Raw genomic sequence first — 18,555 nt, forward strand, 5'->3', positions numbered from 1 at the left:
TGCCTATACATCTACCTGTGACTCCATGGGACCTCCAAAATGATTCTGTAAGCTCTTCAAACACTGCCATTTCAACCTATCAGAGCTATCCCTCAGTCTGCTTTTACTCGCAAGTTGACTTTTCCTGTTGTCATCACCTCTGTGAGACAAGTGTCAGTCATGCAAAATGCCCTTTGCTTAAGGAGAAGGTTCTACCTTCTTGGGCCTTTCAGCACCCCTGTTTTTTACCTGGTTGCTTTATGGTCTTAACATTTTGTTTTCTGTGTTGCCCACCCCTCAGTTGGCTAGCATTTGGATGTGTCGCGCATCTCAAAATTCCTTTTGACTTTGTGTCCCCTAATGAACAATTAAGAAAACAGGATTTTTGAGTTACAATTAAAAAAAAAAATCCCTTTTTTTGGAGGTTATCAAAGGACACAGGTCCTACTCTTCCAACTTATGATCACTCCTTCTACTACTTTTGCATGAAATCAAAGCATCATGGAAGTGGGAGAGTCTACATTAGCGTATTTTTTTGGTGTCTAGATCTCCTGTAGGTGGCAGTATAATCCATGGGTCTGAGAATACCTTCTGACCCTGTGTTCTTTTAAAGCAGGGGTAGGCAACCTGGGGCCCTTCAACTGTTGTGGAACTACATTTCCCATGAGGCATTGCAAGTCTGGCAGTTAGTTACAATTACTCCCAGAGGCATGATGGGACTTGTAGTTCTGGAACAGCTGGAGGGCCCCGAGTTGCCTACCCCTGTTTTAAAGCCTTAGTGCAGCCAAAATTACAAACAGAACAATCAGTGCAAGGGGCATAACTTACAATAGGCCTTTCCACACAGCTCCACCATTCTTAGAAGTCAAACTACAGCTTCTAAGAATGGAGGAGGGGCAGATAATTGATAGGTCTGCCCCTCCATTCATAGATTGTGTTCAGTTCATAGAAGCTGTTTTATGGCTTTGATGAATGGCTGAAAGATTGGGCATAGTCAGGCTGTCCTAATAAGAGCCTTTGATGTCCTGTTAGTTCTATTACCCCCCCCCCCCCCATTGGGGCATTGGGTTGGAGAAGATTTGCAGTAACTGAAGAGGAATCCACACAAGAGGCAAGCACAGGGGACACATCCTTCTGACTGCGAGCCACCTCCCTTGTGCTGACTTTTCTGCTTGTGATTTTGGTTAGCAAAAGGAATAGTAAGGTCTTTTCGCTTTTTTTTTTTCTTCCCTTTCCTCATTTTTTTATATAGACAGTTGTGACTGAAACACACTTCAACCAATTTGCTGTCAACAGGACAGGTAGTGGGGAGGAAAGCATAACAAACCTGGACATCAAGGGGAAGGACCTCTTATCCACTCTAAAAAAAAATGTTATGCTGCCACTTTTGACAATATGCTCCGCCGTTATGAACAAAATTTGAATAGAGCCAAAACGGGCCCATCATAGGTTATTCAGGTCGAATTATGGCAATGGCCTTTGCGTTTTTGCAGTATGCTGAAAAGGTATAGTAGAAAGGGGACTGATGCCTAATTAATTGCACTTGTGCTCAGACTATAGATGTAAGTGATTGCAAGGGTTTTGTTTTTTTGTTTATTAGAATAAAACAAGATGTTATACTTAACCTGCTCTGTGTAATAGTATTGCACATACCAGTTCCTTGCCTCCACTTCTGAAGTCCCCCAACCCCCCCCCCCTCCCCTGCTGGCATTCTCTGCTCCTTCGTCTGAGTGCCCTCTCAGCAAGCTGGCTGCTAAGGGGGCACCTGTGCACATGCATTCCTGAGCACGGCTGTGTACATCCATTGAGACACAGTATGGCTTGGCCAAGCCCACACTCCCTCCTCACAGGATTTGACTGATGGCAGCAAGAGCCTATGACTCCCACTGCTGCCTGTGCCTTCTTGCAAGACCAGGAAGAGAAGGAGTGGTGTTGCAGATGGGACAACGCTGGATCAGTAAGAGGTGCCAGGTACTGGGAGTGTTTAGGGACAAGGGTGGGGTGGCAGGATGGAAACAGGTAGTGGAGCATTTTTTTACCTTAATGCAGGAAATACATTAAGGTAAAATACATTTAGACTTTAGAACCACTTTAACATAATTTACTAGCAAGATTTAACTAGCAAAAAAAAGGAAAGTAAAAAAGCTTTAAAACAAGCCATTTCTGACCTCTGTAATTGTAATGTGAATTAATTCATAGTCAAAGCTCACAATAAAGCCTTTAAAGTCTGCTTTAGTGTGATTATGATTGTTGATAAACACCTGCTAGCATAGAAAGTAATAGGCAAAAAAACAAAGAGTTCAGTGCCTCTGTTGTGAGCTTTGGACACAAATTTGTCCATAATGCTTGTAGCTACAGAGGTCAGTGAGGTCCTGTTTCAACTACTTGCCGCTCGGTTACAGTAGATTTACTAAGACCGAGCGGCAGCTGCAGGCTTAGCAACTTAAATAAATGTTGCCAGCCTACTTGGGGGGGGGGGGGGGGGGGGGGGTTGAGGCTGACCCGCGCTGTGGTTGAACACAGCATGGTTATGTCAGCAGGTCCCAGCCGTGATTTATGGCTGAGACATGCTGCTATATCCAGTCACAGCACAGAGTCCTGTGTGTACAAACACATGGGACCATGTACACGGAGCAAGCAATCTGACTGCTTGTTCGCAGGGAGAAAAAAAACAGACAGATCTGTTAGTAATAGCAGCATATATTACACCTGTTAGGCATACTGTTAAACCCTTGATTGCCTTTAGATGTTAAAGTGGGGTTCCACCCAAAAAACAAAAATACCTGTAAAAATTCTAAAAAAAAAAACAAAAAAACATTTGGATATTTTTTTTTTTTTTTCACTTACCTCTAAATGCCTGTTGCTAGGTGGTCCCTCGTAGTCTGCCTGTTCCTTTGCCTGGGCTGGTGACATCACTTCCCCCCCAGGCACAGGAAGGGCTCCGCTCTGCTCCCTCCCTCCTGTCAATCATCTGGGACCCATTACAGGTCCCAGGAGATTGGGCGGCCAATCATGGCGCGCGGCGCCGCTCGCGCATGCGCAGAGGGTGCCAGGCTGTGAAGCCACAGCCCGGCGCCCACAGTTGAAATGCCGGCGCCGACGAGCGGGGGGGGGAGACGAGCGGGGCTTCGATCCCCCGCATCGCTGGACCCAGGGACAGGTAAGTGTCCAAAAGTCAGCGGCTGCAGTATTTGTAGCTGCTGACTTTTAATTTTTATTTTTTTTTGACGGCCCCTCTGGGTGGAACTCCTCTTTAACCCCTTTCCTGCCAGTGTCATTAGTACAGTGACTGTGTATAGTATTATCACTGATAACTGTATTAGTGTCACTGGTGATGTCTGTTAGCCAGTTCCCACAAAATGTGTCAGTGTCAGATTGCCTACCACACTTTCTCAGTACCACTATAAATCGCTCATCACCTGCATTACTAGTATATATATATATTTTTAATTCCAGTATATATACCATTTGTTTGTAGATGCTATAACTTTCGCACAAACCTTATAACCTTTTTTTTTTTTTCTCAAAGACATGTAGCAGATTTTAGCCTTAATTTATGATATATATATATAGTGTTTTATAACAGAAAATAGAAAATATCGTTTTTTTTGGGGGGGGTTTCAAAATTTGTTGTCTTTATTTTTTTTTTTGTTTTTTTGTTAATACAATATGGGAAAAAAAACTGCGGTGATCAAGTACCAGCAAAAGAAAGCTTTGTGTGAAAAAATAATATAAATGTAATTTGTGTAGTGTTGCATGACTGCGCAATTTCCAGTTAAAGAGCGCAGTGCTGAATGGCAAAATCTGCTATGGTCATAGAGGGGGTAAAAGCTTCTGGAGGTCAAGTGGTTAAAGTGCTTTTACAGTTCAAGAATTTCTAAATATTAAAGTATGCATCGTCTAGGCACAGGTTCACTTTATAGTTATAATTCAGTTCACATTTGAGCCTAATGAACAAATCTACTTGAATACTGAAAAGCTTCCCCTCCCAGCGCAGCAGGCTTAGCTGAATATATTTGAATCCAAATTACACTAGAGGGTGCCTAGCCTGCACACTTTAAATTTGGTAGTTGTGGTGAACTCCAGAATGTTTATATATCGGGCACACAGCTACATGCATACAGTTAAAGGGAAGCAACACTCTTAACCTATGTCTCGTTCATGAACCTGTTCTCAAATCATTTGTATATGAATGTAAGATTCTTCATTTCTTGTGGATTTTCCATAGACCGTCTGTTTTCCAACAACCTGTGATCTTCTTAGGAGCAGATGTTACTCACCCTCCTGCTGGTGATGGCAAAAAGCCTTCAATTGCTGCTGTAAGTTTGTGTGTATGACATGTTTGCTAGATCTTGTTTGAGAAAGTATTATTTCTGGCTGTTTTATAACCATTTTACATTCGGTTGCTTTTAATATTCAATAAAAGATCTGGGCGCCTGCAGACCCCCACAATCACTGACCAGGGTTGTGGGGAAGGGGCCCTTGTCCCTATGTTGAAGGCACGTGTGACCTTGTTTGGTTTAAAGGGGGGGGGCGCTTGCTCGTCCACCCCTTTGCTGGCCACCAGGCTGCATGCTCAGATAAGGGTCTGGTATGGATTTTGGGGGGACCCCACGCCATTAAAAAAAAAAAATTTAGCGTGGGGATCCACTCAAAATCCATTTCCTAAGGGTCTGGTATGGATGTGGGTGGGGGGACCCAATGTGTTGTTTTTTTTAAATTTTATTTATTTTTGGCGTGTTTTTTTTCCTCAAATTGTATTTCTGGCAATTCTTTGGTTTACATACAGCTAACAGCTGATGAGTCATCGATTTTTAAGGAGCAGGCTGGGAAGCCGGCAGCCGTGTCCTTAACAACCAGCTATTGTTAACCACTTGCCTACCAGGCCAATTCTGACATTTCTCTCCTACATGTAAAAATCCATATTTTTTTTTCTAGAAAGTTACATAGAACCCCCAAACATTATATATATTTTTTTAGCAGAGACCCTAGAGAATAAAATGGCAGTGTTTGCAACTTTTTATCTCGCATGATATTTGCGCAGCAATTTTTCAAACGCGTTTTTTGGAAAAAAAAAGTTTCATGCTTTAAAAAAACTAAAACAGTAAAGTTAGCCCAATTGTTTTGCATAATGTGAAAGATGATGTTACGCCGAGTAAATAGATGCCTAACATGCCATGCTTCAAAATTGCACACGCTCGTGGAATGGCGCCAAACTTCGGTACTTAAAAATTCCCATAGGGGAGTTATTTTGAGTTACAGAGGAGGTCAAGGGCTAGAATTATTGCTCTCGCTCTAACGTTCGCGGCGATACCTCACATGTGTGATTTGAACACCGTTTACATATGTGGGCGAGACTCGCATGTGTTCGCTTCTGCGTGCGAGCGCATGGGGACGGGCACAAAAAAAAAATTTTATTGTTAATTTTATTTTTATTTTTCTAATTTGACACTCTTTTTTTTATCACTTTTATTCCTATTACAAGGAATGTAAATATCCCTTGTAATAGTAATAAGCATGAAATGTCCTCTTTACAGTGAGATATGGGGTCAATAAGACCTCACATCTCACCTCTAGGCTGGGAAGCCTGAAATAAAAAACAAACTATCTCAGCTTCCCATTTTTTTGAATGCAGAGGCTGGGTATGACATCATAACATTGCGCCCATTCTCCGAACGATCATAGAGACTCTGGGGGCCGGCGGATCTCTTCTCCAACTTTCCGATGGCAGGGGTGAGTCAGTAGAAGCATCAGAGGGGCGAGGGGGGGATGTCCCCTCTCGCCACCCGTAAGAGCGATCAACCGGCTGAACAGCCGCTATGATCGTTCTTATGGCTTAGGGAATCGCTGGTTCTAAAAGTCGATATCTAAATGATGTCTGTAGCTGCAGGCATTATTCAGGTATCACTGCTCAAAGTCCAGGATGTCATATGACGGCAGGCGGGAATCTGTTAAAGACGCCGGTGGCCGCTCACTCCTATAATTCATATCTGAACCATATCTGAAATCGCAGCTGAAGTGCGAACAGCTGCTTTGGAAATTTGCAGTGAAAACAGAACTTGAATTTGCACTGCACATGTGTGAACCTAGCCTGAATCGCTTCTGAATTCATTGACAGGTGTATTTTTTGATCTCCTCCTGAACTGCATTTGATCTGCTTCAAATGGGTTTTGCATTCCAGGAGAGTTGAATGAGAATGCAGACCCCACTCCAAAGCCCATCAACCTAGGCCCCTTGAGTAATAAATGGGCTTCTCCAGTTGCCTCCATGTCTACAGGTGCTAATGTTGATTTTTTGATGTTTTGAGCCCTAAGTAATAGAACTACTTTCAAAAACAAACATAAGGTTTGCCCAGTCCATGTGGTCCACCTGATTGGACAAGTAAACTGCACTTTAAGGACTCGTACACATTTTAGAATGTTACAGAGGCATACTTTTCCTGCACATTGCAATTAAACAGAACTGTTATGTTCTGTTCTAGACAAAAGGAGTGAAGCCTAGTTATACACTGGCCAAATGTTGGGCGGCTTCGGCCGGTTCAATAGAAACTGGCAGGCATCCGGCCCGTGTTTATGGCAGCTGGTCCAACAGAAGCCGTTCGGCTGGCTTCTTTCGAAGGATCATGACCCAAAAAAGTCTGCGCTGACGAAGTGTTCTGGTGGGGGGGCATCCTGTAAGAGCACAATAGCACAGCAGCAGAGATCACTGTACTAACATCGGATTGTTAGTAGAGCGGCTCCATCCTAAGCTGTAGGCTTAAGGCCTCATGCACACTGGGTGTTTGCCCAGCTCTCCTAAACGTCTTTCCTTCTGGCAGCAGCCTTTTGTCAGAAAAAATGCTTGACGTGTGTTTCGTCTGGCAAAACGCTGCTGCTCCTGAACGCACTGGCAGTGGGGGGTGGGGGGGTGGGGTTCTGCCTCTAAACACCTCTACACCTATGACTGTAAATGCCTATTTGTGTAAAAATACAGGCTAATATTGAAGAGTGTTTAGATGTATGGAAAAAAAAAAAACCGTAAAAGGTGCCTAATTCAGATAAGTCTAATTACATAAATTGCATGGTGACGACTCATTGACCAAACTACTGTATGCATCCGTTTTGAGTACACTTAATGCAGAGTGTAGTGATAGGCAGTCGCCTAAGACACTTTACTCAAACTGAACTTTAAAAGTCAGTTCTTTTCTTCCCACAGTTTTTTTATGTACCTGGATTTGTCACAGTGCATCTTATAAAACCAAATTTGCCTGAATTGCTCTGTTGTCTACTATGGTAAACAAGTTCTTTCCATTTATTTGTGGTGTGCAGGAAAAGTAAGCTTCGTTAAAACTCGAATATGTGATTGAGTCCTTAGCATGCAGTTTACTTTAGTTTATTAAGTTGTAAAACCTTATCTCACATTTGTATACTTCTTAGGTTGTAGGCAGTATGGATGCCCACCCGAGCCGATACTGTGCCACAGTTAGGGTGCAACGCCCTCGGCAGGAGATTATCCATGATCTTGCCTCCATGGTGAGGGAGCTTCTGATCCAGTTCTACAAATCCACAAGATTCAAACCCACCCGAATCATCTTTTACCGAGATGGCGTGTCAGAAGGACAGTTCCGACAGGTTAGTTTTGTATCTGGTATGGATTGCAGAAAGTTGTTTTTAGAAATAGATGTGCAATTTTGTTAACAGAACCTGTCAACAAAGAAAAGTGCTTGCCATTACAGAGATATGTTTAGCATTATCCAGGGAGCATTTACTTGAGGGGAATTTTATAGCCAAAACCACTTTAAAATGTTGTACTTGTCATCACTTTCTGTCCCAGTGACAACAGTCACCAGGGCACAGAAAGGGTAGAACCCACCCAGCTGGAATGCAGACAGTACTAAAATGCTAACTGAGGTTCTAACCCTTCTTCACTGTATCGAAAATTTAAAAAAAAATGTAGTTTGGCTTTAGGTACACTTTTGTCTTATTGGCACTATGTACTCCAGCAATGTCACACCTGTGGCATTTGCATGCTAATCAACACCACCAAACCTTTGCTAATGGGGGCTATTAGGTCAAAGCTCTGCTGTCAACAGGTATAATATATAATGGTTCAGTGTGATTACTTTAAATTGGTAATAAAGTTAAGGTAAAAGTATAAAAAGTGCATTTAAAACAGCTTGAACATGCACAATTTAATAGCTAGTGGCATTGGCTTAAGCCAACAAACATAATTGGCTCATGCACAGTACACTTTGCATGTACGGAACACTGAGTGTGCTGTGGATGTAGACTGCGCTATGGCGACTGCCCTGCCCATGTAAAGGAGTGACGTCATCGCAGCCTGGTCATTCAAGTGGCCAGAGAGCACGAACCCAGAGGGAAGATGAGGTCAAGATGAAAGTGCCTGCAGAGGTGACAGTATGCAACTGGAGTGCTTCGTTTTATAAGCCAAGTCCAATGTACTAGTGTTATAGCACATTATGGCATTAACCTACTTGGTTATATTTAAGTTTACTACTGCTTTAAAGCATCCAGTGGTTAGGGCATCCACTTTCAGGTTGACATGGGCACTACAATCAAAGTCCTTTCTCTTTATGGGGGTGGGGGTTTGGTTGTGTTCAAAGCTAAATGCTGTGGGGCTGTTCTTCTTCTTCTTCGCTTTTTACTACATTGTTGTCCCAAAATATATGGTAAGTTGTAGTGAAATTTCATTGGCCACACGCTTGCTTCAGATCATTGACTTACAAAGCGGTGAAGCAAGTACAAGTAAAGCAACCCTAAAGCCTGCAGCTTTTGAACCACCAACCAGTCACATAATTATGTATCAACATGCGTTTGCCATTCTTGCATGTTACTGTATATTGCATGCTGAGCTTCCTTTATAAAAACAAAGATCACCCTTGGTATGCCAAAATACTGACCTAAAAGCCTTTGGAATGCTAAGTTTACAGTTTGTACAGAAAGCTTTTTGTATGAATATGTGCTAAAAAAATGAATAAAAACCAAGCGCTGATGTGGATAGATATGTGTGATATAAATAAATTGTGCTTAAAAATATATATATACCAATATAGTTAGTGCTATAAAAAAATCAGTAAATTAAAGCTGCTATCAATATAGGGTGATCAGATAACCAAACAAATAGTACTAAGTATAAAATTGATGCGCTTTAAATAAATAGTGCACAATATGCTGCTGCGACTAAGCTTAAATCCAGGAATAAAAAATGCATACATGTGAATAAAATAAATACATAATTATGGTGCTAATACATGTGTTAAAATTGCCAAAAAAAAAAAAAAATTGCCAAAAAAAAAAAAAAAAAATGCCAAAAAAAAAAAATCTTCAAATTGGTGATGTGACGGTTAGTATAAATAAAATAATAATTATTATTTTATTTATACTAACCGTCACATCACCAATTTGAAGATTTTTTTTTTTGGCATTTTTTTTTTTTTTTGGCAATTTTAACACATGTATTAGCACCATAATTATGTATTTATTTTATTCACATGTATGCATTTTTTATTCCTGGATTTAAGCTTAGTCGCAGCAGCATATTGTGCACTATTTATTTAAAGCGCATCAATTTTATACTTAGTACTATTTGTATGAATATGTGTTGCACCCTCTGTGGTTTATGCAATGTGTAATTGATGATCTTGGTGCAGTCATTCAGAAAAAAATGTTAGGTGTACCTAACACGACAAAAACTATTGTATTTTTTAAATGTTAAAGGTATAGATATATTGAATCTGTCATTGACTTGTTTTAAATTTGTGCGTTCCAAGCTGACATTCTGACCCTGGCACTTACTTCCTGACCTGGAGCACGTATGCAGGCACTAACGTAAGAAAATCCTGAGTGGGTAACCTGCATATTTGCAGTCAGTGACTCAACTGGTGGTTAAGCCAGTATTAGGGTGACGGCTCTAAAACCTACATTAAAATAGATATAAACCCTCACATATACCCAGTGAAGTGAACAGCCTGGGATGTTAGACCGAGATGAAACAAATCTCCTTACATAAGTTTTACATGTATATTTGCTGTGTTTAGCTTTCTATGTTCTTTAGAAAGTGCTCATCGTGTTACAATTTTTCTTCCTGTGTCAGCGGTGAGAGGGCAGTCTGGGCATACACTGTGACAGCTTATTCGTAGGAAAAGCACACACGCCCCCCTCCACATAGGCAAAGGAACTTGCAGAGCTGTGCTGTGAATAGACCAGCTCTCTGCTTATCTATCTCTAAGTTTCCTCCCTGACAAAATTTTTAGCTGCTTTTATATCTCCTGTGTCGGAGAACTTGTCAGAGAAGTTATCATGCTGATAACAGGGGACCGGAGCAGCAGAAAGTCACGGGACTTAGGGCTTTGGAGAAAGATAAGTAAACACTACAAATATGTGTCCAGGTCAGATTTCATGAATGGGCTTCCATCCACTTAAAGGTAAAAACCTTCTGCAACCACCCCTACCCCAGCCCGCCTTATACTTACCTGAGCCCGATCTCAATCCAGCGATGTGCATGAGAGCAGAGGCTCTCTTTCTCTTCATTGGCTCAGACACAGCAGCAGGAACCATTGACTTTTGCTGCTGTTAATCACAGCCAGTGAGGATAGAGCGAGGCCAAGCCACACTCTGTGTGTCTTATGGACACACAGAGCCGACTCAGGAGCAAGCACACACAAGTGCCCCCTGTAGCAAGCTGCTTGCTATGAGGGGCACTTGGCGTTGGAAAGGAGCCAGGAGTGGGGGACCAGAGAAGAGGAGGATCAGGGCTGCTCTGTGGAAAACCATTGCACAGAGCAGGAAATTATACCATGTTTGTTATTTTTAAAAATAAAAAGTTTGCCTTTAATTACTTAAAAAAAAAACACAACAACAAAGTAAAACCTGTCTTTAGTACAAACAAGGATTTCTTTTGATATTTAAGTAAAAAAATATTATGTGATTTATAAACAAAGGACATACCAAATGGAAAAAAGTGCTTCTTTTTCTAGTTTGACCAGAGTTAATTTTAGAACAATTGTTCATGTCGCTAAAAAGTGCTTACTTTGTCTAATTCAGCTGCTTTGTAAAAAAAAAAAAAGGCACAGCATAAATTAAGTCCAGCGAGGTGCATGATTCATGACTTCTGAGCTTTATTCTGTTATCTACATCTGACAGTTTTATAGTACTCCCGGAAGACAGCTCTCCTGAGCTCTGTATCTTGAACAGGAGAGACGCAGCAGCTGCTTTGCCTGACCCTCCCCTCCTCCTGCCCAGTCACAGAAGCCTTGGTATTATGTGAACGCATTCACAAAATACCAAGGCTTCTGTGAATAGGCAGCGGAGGGGACAGGCATAGCTGCTCTGTGTATTTCTCACCTTCCCTATCCCTGGAGTGTCTCGGCACTCCAGGGATTGGAGCCTTCTCTTTTTACAAAGTGGCTGAATTCTTGGAATTCTGCTTTAATACAAAGCCTTGCAAAGTTGTTTACAAATAAAGTAAAAGATTACAATCCAGGACACAGGCAACTTACTGTATTCATGCACAATGGGTAATAGCTGTGTAACTTCAAGTGATTGTACACTGGCAAGCTTTTTGAGGACACGCCCCTCTGGGGCACCTGCCCTATAATCCTACCCCACTCTTTGAGTCCTGAGAATTCTTCAATCGACTTACCTGTCTACAAAAGCAATGTATCTGGATCGGTGCAAACTTGGCAAAAATTTGCTGCAGGACAGTCTACACTTAGGTTACCATGTACTCCTACCCTTTTCCTGCCTTACGTCCTACTCTGCTGAACTTACCGGACACACTTACCCCATCTCCCATGCTCTACTCTGTGAGTACCCCTCAGTTGAATACTCTCACTGGTAGCTATGGCAGAGACCATAGCTTCTATTCCCATAGCTTCTATTCCCACAAACCAGAAAACTCCTTGTCCTGGTGGCCCACCACTTCAATTTTGACAGTGGGAAAATCCTTCCTCCCTTACAATTAGAAGGTTCTTACAACAAATGCAAGTCTGTCAGGCTGAAGAGGAGTCTTTTAATTCTTCATAGTTCAAGGAATATGGTCAAGGGGAGACCAAACTCCCCATCAACATCTTGAAGCTCAGAGCTGTCAGGCTGTCCCTCCAGCATTTAACCCCCTTCTAAAGGGACATACAGTTCGGGTGCAGTCAGACAAAACCTCCGGTGTGTCATATATGAAGCATCAAGGAGGCACAAGGAGCCTGGCTGCCTTGAAGGAAGTAAACTAGATCCTCTCATGGGTGGAAGCTTGTTTTTCAGCTATTTTTCTGCTATCAACATCTCAGGGGGTAATTGGCAGGTGGATTACCTCAGCAACCACCGCATTAATCAAAGTGAATGGTTTCTTCATCCAGATGTGTTTAATCTGATATTCCACAAATTGGGGACTCCGGATGTGGATAATCCTAGCCTCGAACAACAACAACCTGTTTGTATCCAAAACCAGGGATCCTCTAACTCAGGCCTTGGATGTTCTAGTTATCCCTTGGTTTGTTTGTGCCTTCCCTCTTCTGAGCATTCTACCTCATCTGCTTCCCAAAATAGAGTGAGAGAGGAAGAACTGGCCCAGAAGAACTTGGTAGGTAGAAATATTCAGACTTCCTGCAGAAGGCACTTCCCAACAGATCGGGTCTGCTACTTCAAGGCTCTCTATTCCGCCTTGCTTCACAGTTCCTGGCTTTAACAGCATGGCTGTTGAATTGCAAGTCCTAAGATATACGTCCAGGAAGACTTATTGTAGTACCTAAAAAGCTTACTTCACCTGGTGTAAGCTCAGTTGATTTGATCTGGGAAATTACTCTGTTCACCAAATTCTGACCGTCCTACAAGCAGGTCTTGACCAGAATCTGTCTCTTAGCACTCTAAAAGGACAGGTTTCAGCCTTATATTTTTTCAAAAGTCTCTAGCTTTGCTTTCCTTAATAAATACCTTTTTGTTCAAAGTGTTTCTCGTATTAGGCCCCCCTATTGCAGCCCCCGTGCTCCCCTGTGACCTTACCTTGGTTCTTTTCCCTTGCAGTCTCTTGACAGCAAAGTAGACTTTCTGGTTGCTCTCAAATCTGTTAGGCGTATCCCAGCTCATCCCAACTAGTGACTTTACTTCAAAGAGCCCTTCTTCATACCTCTCCACGACAATGTTCTCTTACACCCTAGATCAAGGGTCCTTAAATGTTTTATACAGGGGGCCAGTTTACGGTCCCTCAGACTGTTGGGGGGCCGGACTGAAGTTTGAAAAAAAAAATTAAATTCCTATGAACACTGCACATATCCTATTTGTAGTGCAAAAAACAGGCAAAAACATAATACTATTTAACCACTTCAATACCAGGCACTTAGACACCTTCCTGCCCAAGCCAGCTTTCAGCGCTGTATCAATTTGAATGGCAATTGCGAGGTCATACAACACTGTACTCAAACAAACAAATTTTTTATCATTTTGTTCCCACAAATAGAGCTTTCTTTTGGTGGTATTTGATCACCTCTGCGATTTTTTGTGCAACAAATAAAAAAAAAACGAAAATTTTGAAAAAAAAACACGTTTTTCTTTGTTCCTGTTAAAATTTTTTGTAAATAAGTACGTTTTCTTCTTCAATGACAGACACTGATAAGACGGCACTGATGAGCATCGATGAGGTGGAACTGACGGGCACTGATGATGGGCACTGATAGGCGGCACTCATAAGTGGCACTGATGGGTACTTATGGGTGGCACTGATGGACACTGATGGGTGGCACTGATCACACTGATGGGCATCACTGATGTAATTTGTTACATAATGCTGCCAGTCAGTGCCTATTTGTGGGCACTGATTGGCACAGATTGGGCATTCATTTGCACATGTGGATGGTGTACATACCTGGCCATCCACATGTTGCCCCCTTCCCTGGTGGTCCTGGCGGCTTCCCTGGTGGTCCAGTGTGGGCATCTGATGGGGGGCTGCACTGATAAACAATCAGCGCAGACCCCCCATGTCAGGAGATCCGCCGATCGATGTCAGACGCGAGTGAGGAAAAGCCGATCACCGGCTCTTCCTGTTTACATCGTGATCATCCGTGATTGGACATGGCTGATCACGTGGTAAAGAGTTTCCGTCGGATTCTCTTTACCGAGATCGGTGTAGCAGTGTGTCAGACTGACACACCGCACCACCGATCGCCGTGATGCGCGCCACCTGTTATCCTGAAGGACATCATATGACGCCCAGTCAGGATAACTGAACCACCGCCCGGCCATCATTTTACGATAGGCCGGGCTGGAAGTGGTTAAAATACAGAACAATTTTAATCAACATAAACTTATTAGTATTTCAGACTCCCCTCATCACAAGCCCAATCCCCATCAGACTCCTCTCCATCAGAATCCCCTCACCCCCTAATTACAGACTCCCCTCCCCCCCTAATTACACTCCCCCACCTAATAATACTCCCCCTTCCGCACAGACTCTCCCCACCCCATCACAGACGACCCCCCCCTCACAGAACCCCGTCCCCCCCCCCCCCCCCTCCCCAATCACAGATGTCCCCCGTCAGACTCCCATCCCCCATTACAGATCTCCCCCCAGCACAGATCGCAGTCTCCCCCCCTGCTACATTATTTACACAAGATGAGAAGCATGGCAGGTCCGGACAAAGGGCGGGACTTTTCAAGTGAAAGGCAGGTGATTGATTTCTGGGACTGCCCCGCTGTCTAGTAACCAATCACCCGCTTCTTAACTTGAAAAGTCCCGCCCTTTGTCCGGGCCTGGCATGTTTCCCGACTTGTGGGAATAGCAGAGGGGAGGAGAATGCTGCGATCTTATGGAAGGGGCAGCCCGCGGGCCGGGAAAATTATCTTGGCAGGCCGTAGTTTGAGGACCCCTGCCCTAGATTATCCTTCCTTCCAAAGGTGGTTTCCGAATTCCATCTCAATGAAGACGTTGCTCTGTCAACCTTATGCCCTGCCCCTAAGCATCCAAAGGAAGTCTCTCTACATTGTCTGGGCATTGTCCGAGCCATTAGAGTGTATGTAAAAGCTTTTGCTTACTTTAGACAGATTCCATGTTAGTTTTCTCCTCGGACCCTCGCAAGGGATATTCCACTTTATAGTCAACCATTGATAGGTGGATAAGGAATTTGATCACTCGAGTGTAATCTGTAAAACAAATAATTTCTCCTGGGCAGTTGCGCGTACACTTCATCACACATTTGTTGGAGTTGGAGCATTCTGACCTTTAGGCACCAAACCATTGTTGCCCAACTGTGTAAGAACGCCACCTGTTTTTTTTTTTTTTTCATGCTTTTTCAAAGTTTTACCAGGTTCTTGCAGTGGCACTCTTTTTTTTTTTTTTTTTAACCCCTCTTGGTTTTGGGCCTATTGGCATAGTTGCCTAGTTGTTGATTTGGGACATTCCATGGTGTATGAATAACGTTTCCCTTGTGTACTGTACAACTAAGATAAGTAGAATTTTGACTTACCTGTAAATTCCATATCTTGGTGTACATTGCAGGACAGCAGCCACCCTCCCTAAACTCTCCTTGTTACTCTGCATTGCTTGCAGAGTGGGGTAGGGTTATAGGGGAGCTGCCCCAGGGTGATTGTGTTTTCAAAAGCTTGCCAGTGTCCAATCAACTGAAGGTATGATGCTATAACCCGTTGTGTATGAATAAGTTGCCTGTGTCCTGAACTGTACTCAGAGAAATGGAATTTACAGGTAAATTAAAATACCACTTTTTTTCTTTTTCAATGTAGGATTATCTTCTTCTTTCTTAATTCTTTTTAAGTAATGCATTCAAAAAAAACAAACAAATAGGGCTGGTTAGGGATTAACTAAAGTTTACGAAGGTGTTAGGTAGAGACAGTTTCTTTTTTTGTTTGTTTTTTTTTTTTTTTACTTGCAGGGTTGCTTTAACTGACATATGCAGCACAAGGGTCACTCCTTTGATCTTCTATGAGATATTGCAGGTAAAAGTGTTGAAATTAAAAATAAAAATTCCTAGATGGCTGCAGCATCGATCAGATGCTGCAGCTATCTTTTGCTGGCTGTACACCAAGAACTGAGCTATCAAAGACTGCTGATCACTCAGTTCTAGGATCAGCTCTGAACACAGAGCGGAGACTGGCAGTCACTATTATTATTATTATTGTTATTATTTTTATTATTATTATTCACCATTCTGTGCTCTGCCCTGCCAGTACTCACTGGATCACCAGACTGTGGAGGGGGTGGGAGCAGTTGGCCTGGGCTCTCAATGGTGCGCTGAGAGGCTGAGCTAGCTGCCAGTGAGGTATCTTGGTGGATCCCGACATTGTCGGGATCCCTGCAGAGCCTGGACCAGCTCTGTGACATCTGCCAACAGCTGACTTTAATCCACTGTTGGCTGAATCTGGGTCACAGGAGTGTAGAACGAAGTGCTATCCTGTCACCTACAGGCTATGTATGGCCAAAAGAACTTTGGACATACTTTGTCTTTTAATGCTACTGCATGTAACTATTCTTGACACTAGAGCTGTTGTCAGTATCAGTTTACACAGGAGTAAAAACATCTGCTCCTGTGTAGTAAAAAAAAAAAAAAAGCCCCCTGTGTCAAAATGACTGCTGGGAGGTGCTGAGCAATGCGGCCCAAGAGCTGTGGTGAGCATACTACACACACCCAAAATATTTGTATGACTTTTTTTTTTTTTTGGGGGGGTGTATGGCACACCTAATGTCTATAACTGTTTAAAAACAAGTCAGCTTCCATATTTATGTCCTTACTGGCTCTTAGGCTGGCCATACACTATACAATTTTCTTGTTCAACTTTCCTTAAGATTTACCCAAACCGTATAATATGAGGTCAAACCTAAGCCCTTTCAATTTGTATGCAATCAGACAGGCCCTTGCACTACATACTTGAAGGTAAATCTAAAGGAAATTGAATAAGAAAATTGAATAGTGTGTGGCCAGCCTTAGTCTAAAGTAAAAATAATCTGTTATACTTACTGAAGAACTCGCCAGTCTGTTTTCTTGACAGGTGTTGTATTATGAGCTGCTAGCAATCAGAGAAGCCTGCATTAGTCTGGAGAAAGACTACCAGCCTGGAATCACATACATTGTAGTACAGAAAAGACACCATACAAGACTGTTCTGTGCGGACCGAACTGAAAGGGTGAGCACAATATAATTTTTATTCTTTTAATATTGGATGACTGCAACAAGTCCTATTCCAATGTTAAAGGCTTAGAATACACAGGCACTTCCCATGGATGTACCCTAAATTGTTATGGTGGAGTACAAGCAATGCACAAACCTCTTCAATTTCATTTGCTTATGTACACTAGCCCAAAGTATGCCATACATCATAATAATTTTTTTACTTTCCTGTAAAATCCTTTTCTTGGCGTACATTCCAGGTCATAGTGTCTTAGTCTTAGACCATGGGTTATACTGATACTTTTAGGTGATTGAACACTGGCAAAGAAAGATGTAAGGACAGCCCTAACAAAATCCATCCCACTTCTGCAAGCCTCAGATTTTTTTTTTTTTTTAGCAAGCAAGCGATATGTAGTGATGCATTAGGAGCAGTGTGAAGTGAACAGTGTACTGTAATGTATTCAAGGTAAATGATTTTACAGGTAAGTCAAAAGCCCTATTATCTTAATTTTAAGTTACAGTACACACGGTCTTACTCTTTGACCATGGGTTGTCCAAAAGCATGAAACTGGGAAGTGAGCAACACAAAAAAAAAAAAAAAAAAAAACAGGCAGAAAGAGGGCTCAGAATTCAGAGAGGAACCTGATGATGCACCTTACGCCCAAATTTGATATCAGATGAGGTCTGAATACCCACCCTAAAATGGTTAATGGTGTGTACTGAAGATAAGGGGGCAGCCTTGTAGTCTGGCAAACAGATGCCTGATGTCGAAAAGCCCATGAAGCACTGACAAATCTGGTAGAGTGCACCCTAACAGGGAAAGTTCCTACAGAGACCCTCAGGAATGATGAAAAGTGAATCAGATTGTCTAAAAGAAGCCATGGCTGAGAGGTTGACTTGCACAGCATGTACCACATCAAGACAATGTAGAGAAATTTCTTTGAAATGGTTTGGAGCAGAACACAAGAGGGAAGCACAATGTACTGGTTACAGTTTAAAGTAGAAACCACCTTGGTAAGAAAGAAACACTAAAGGCCTTTTACACCTTAAGGTAATTCAGAGACTTGCCTCGCAGAGGTGATTGTAACAAAGAAGACAACCTTGTGAGTGAGGGAAGACAGGGGAAATCCCTGATAGGCTTGAAGGGTGGTTTTTAAAGGACTGACAAAATCGGGTTGAGATCGCATGGGATGTTACTGGAGAGCATTCAAGTAATGTGAATGACACCCTGCACAAAGGCATTCACCAGTAAATGAGAAGCAAGCAGTCTGTTTAAAACCAATGTGTAGGGACAAAGTTAGGCCCCTGATGGAACTCAAGGACAGATGCTGATCCAGACCAGATTGGAGGAAGGACAGGATTTGTCCCACTGAGTACTTCCTGGGGTGAAATTTCTTAGCCTTGCGCCACATGAAGAAGGCCTTTCAGGTGTGATTGTAGACTTTGACCAAAGTTTACTTCCTGTATAGGGC

The 18,555-nt window shown here is 42.5% G+C and overlaps 1 protein-coding gene across 1 annotated transcript in view; it reads left to right on the forward strand.

The window, feature by feature from the left end:
* Positions 1-18,555, forward strand: part of LOC141128354 (protein argonaute-3) — a 259,236-nt gene that overhangs the window by 182,035 nt on the left and 58,646 nt on the right. The window contains exons 14-16 of the mRNA XM_073615598.1: positions 4,208-4,298; positions 7,395-7,589; positions 16,965-17,099. Coding sequence (XP_073471699.1) covers positions 4,208-4,298; positions 7,395-7,589; positions 16,965-17,099 — 421 coding nt within the window. The remainder of the gene's footprint in view (positions 1-4,207; positions 4,299-7,394; positions 7,590-16,964; positions 17,100-18,555) is intronic.

Source organism: Aquarana catesbeiana, linkage group LG02 (genome assembly GCF_042186555.1).
Source record: "Aquarana catesbeiana isolate 2022-GZ linkage group LG02, ASM4218655v1, whole genome shotgun sequence".
Classification (NCBI taxonomy): Eukaryota; Metazoa; Chordata; class Amphibia; order Anura; family Ranidae; genus Aquarana; species Aquarana catesbeiana.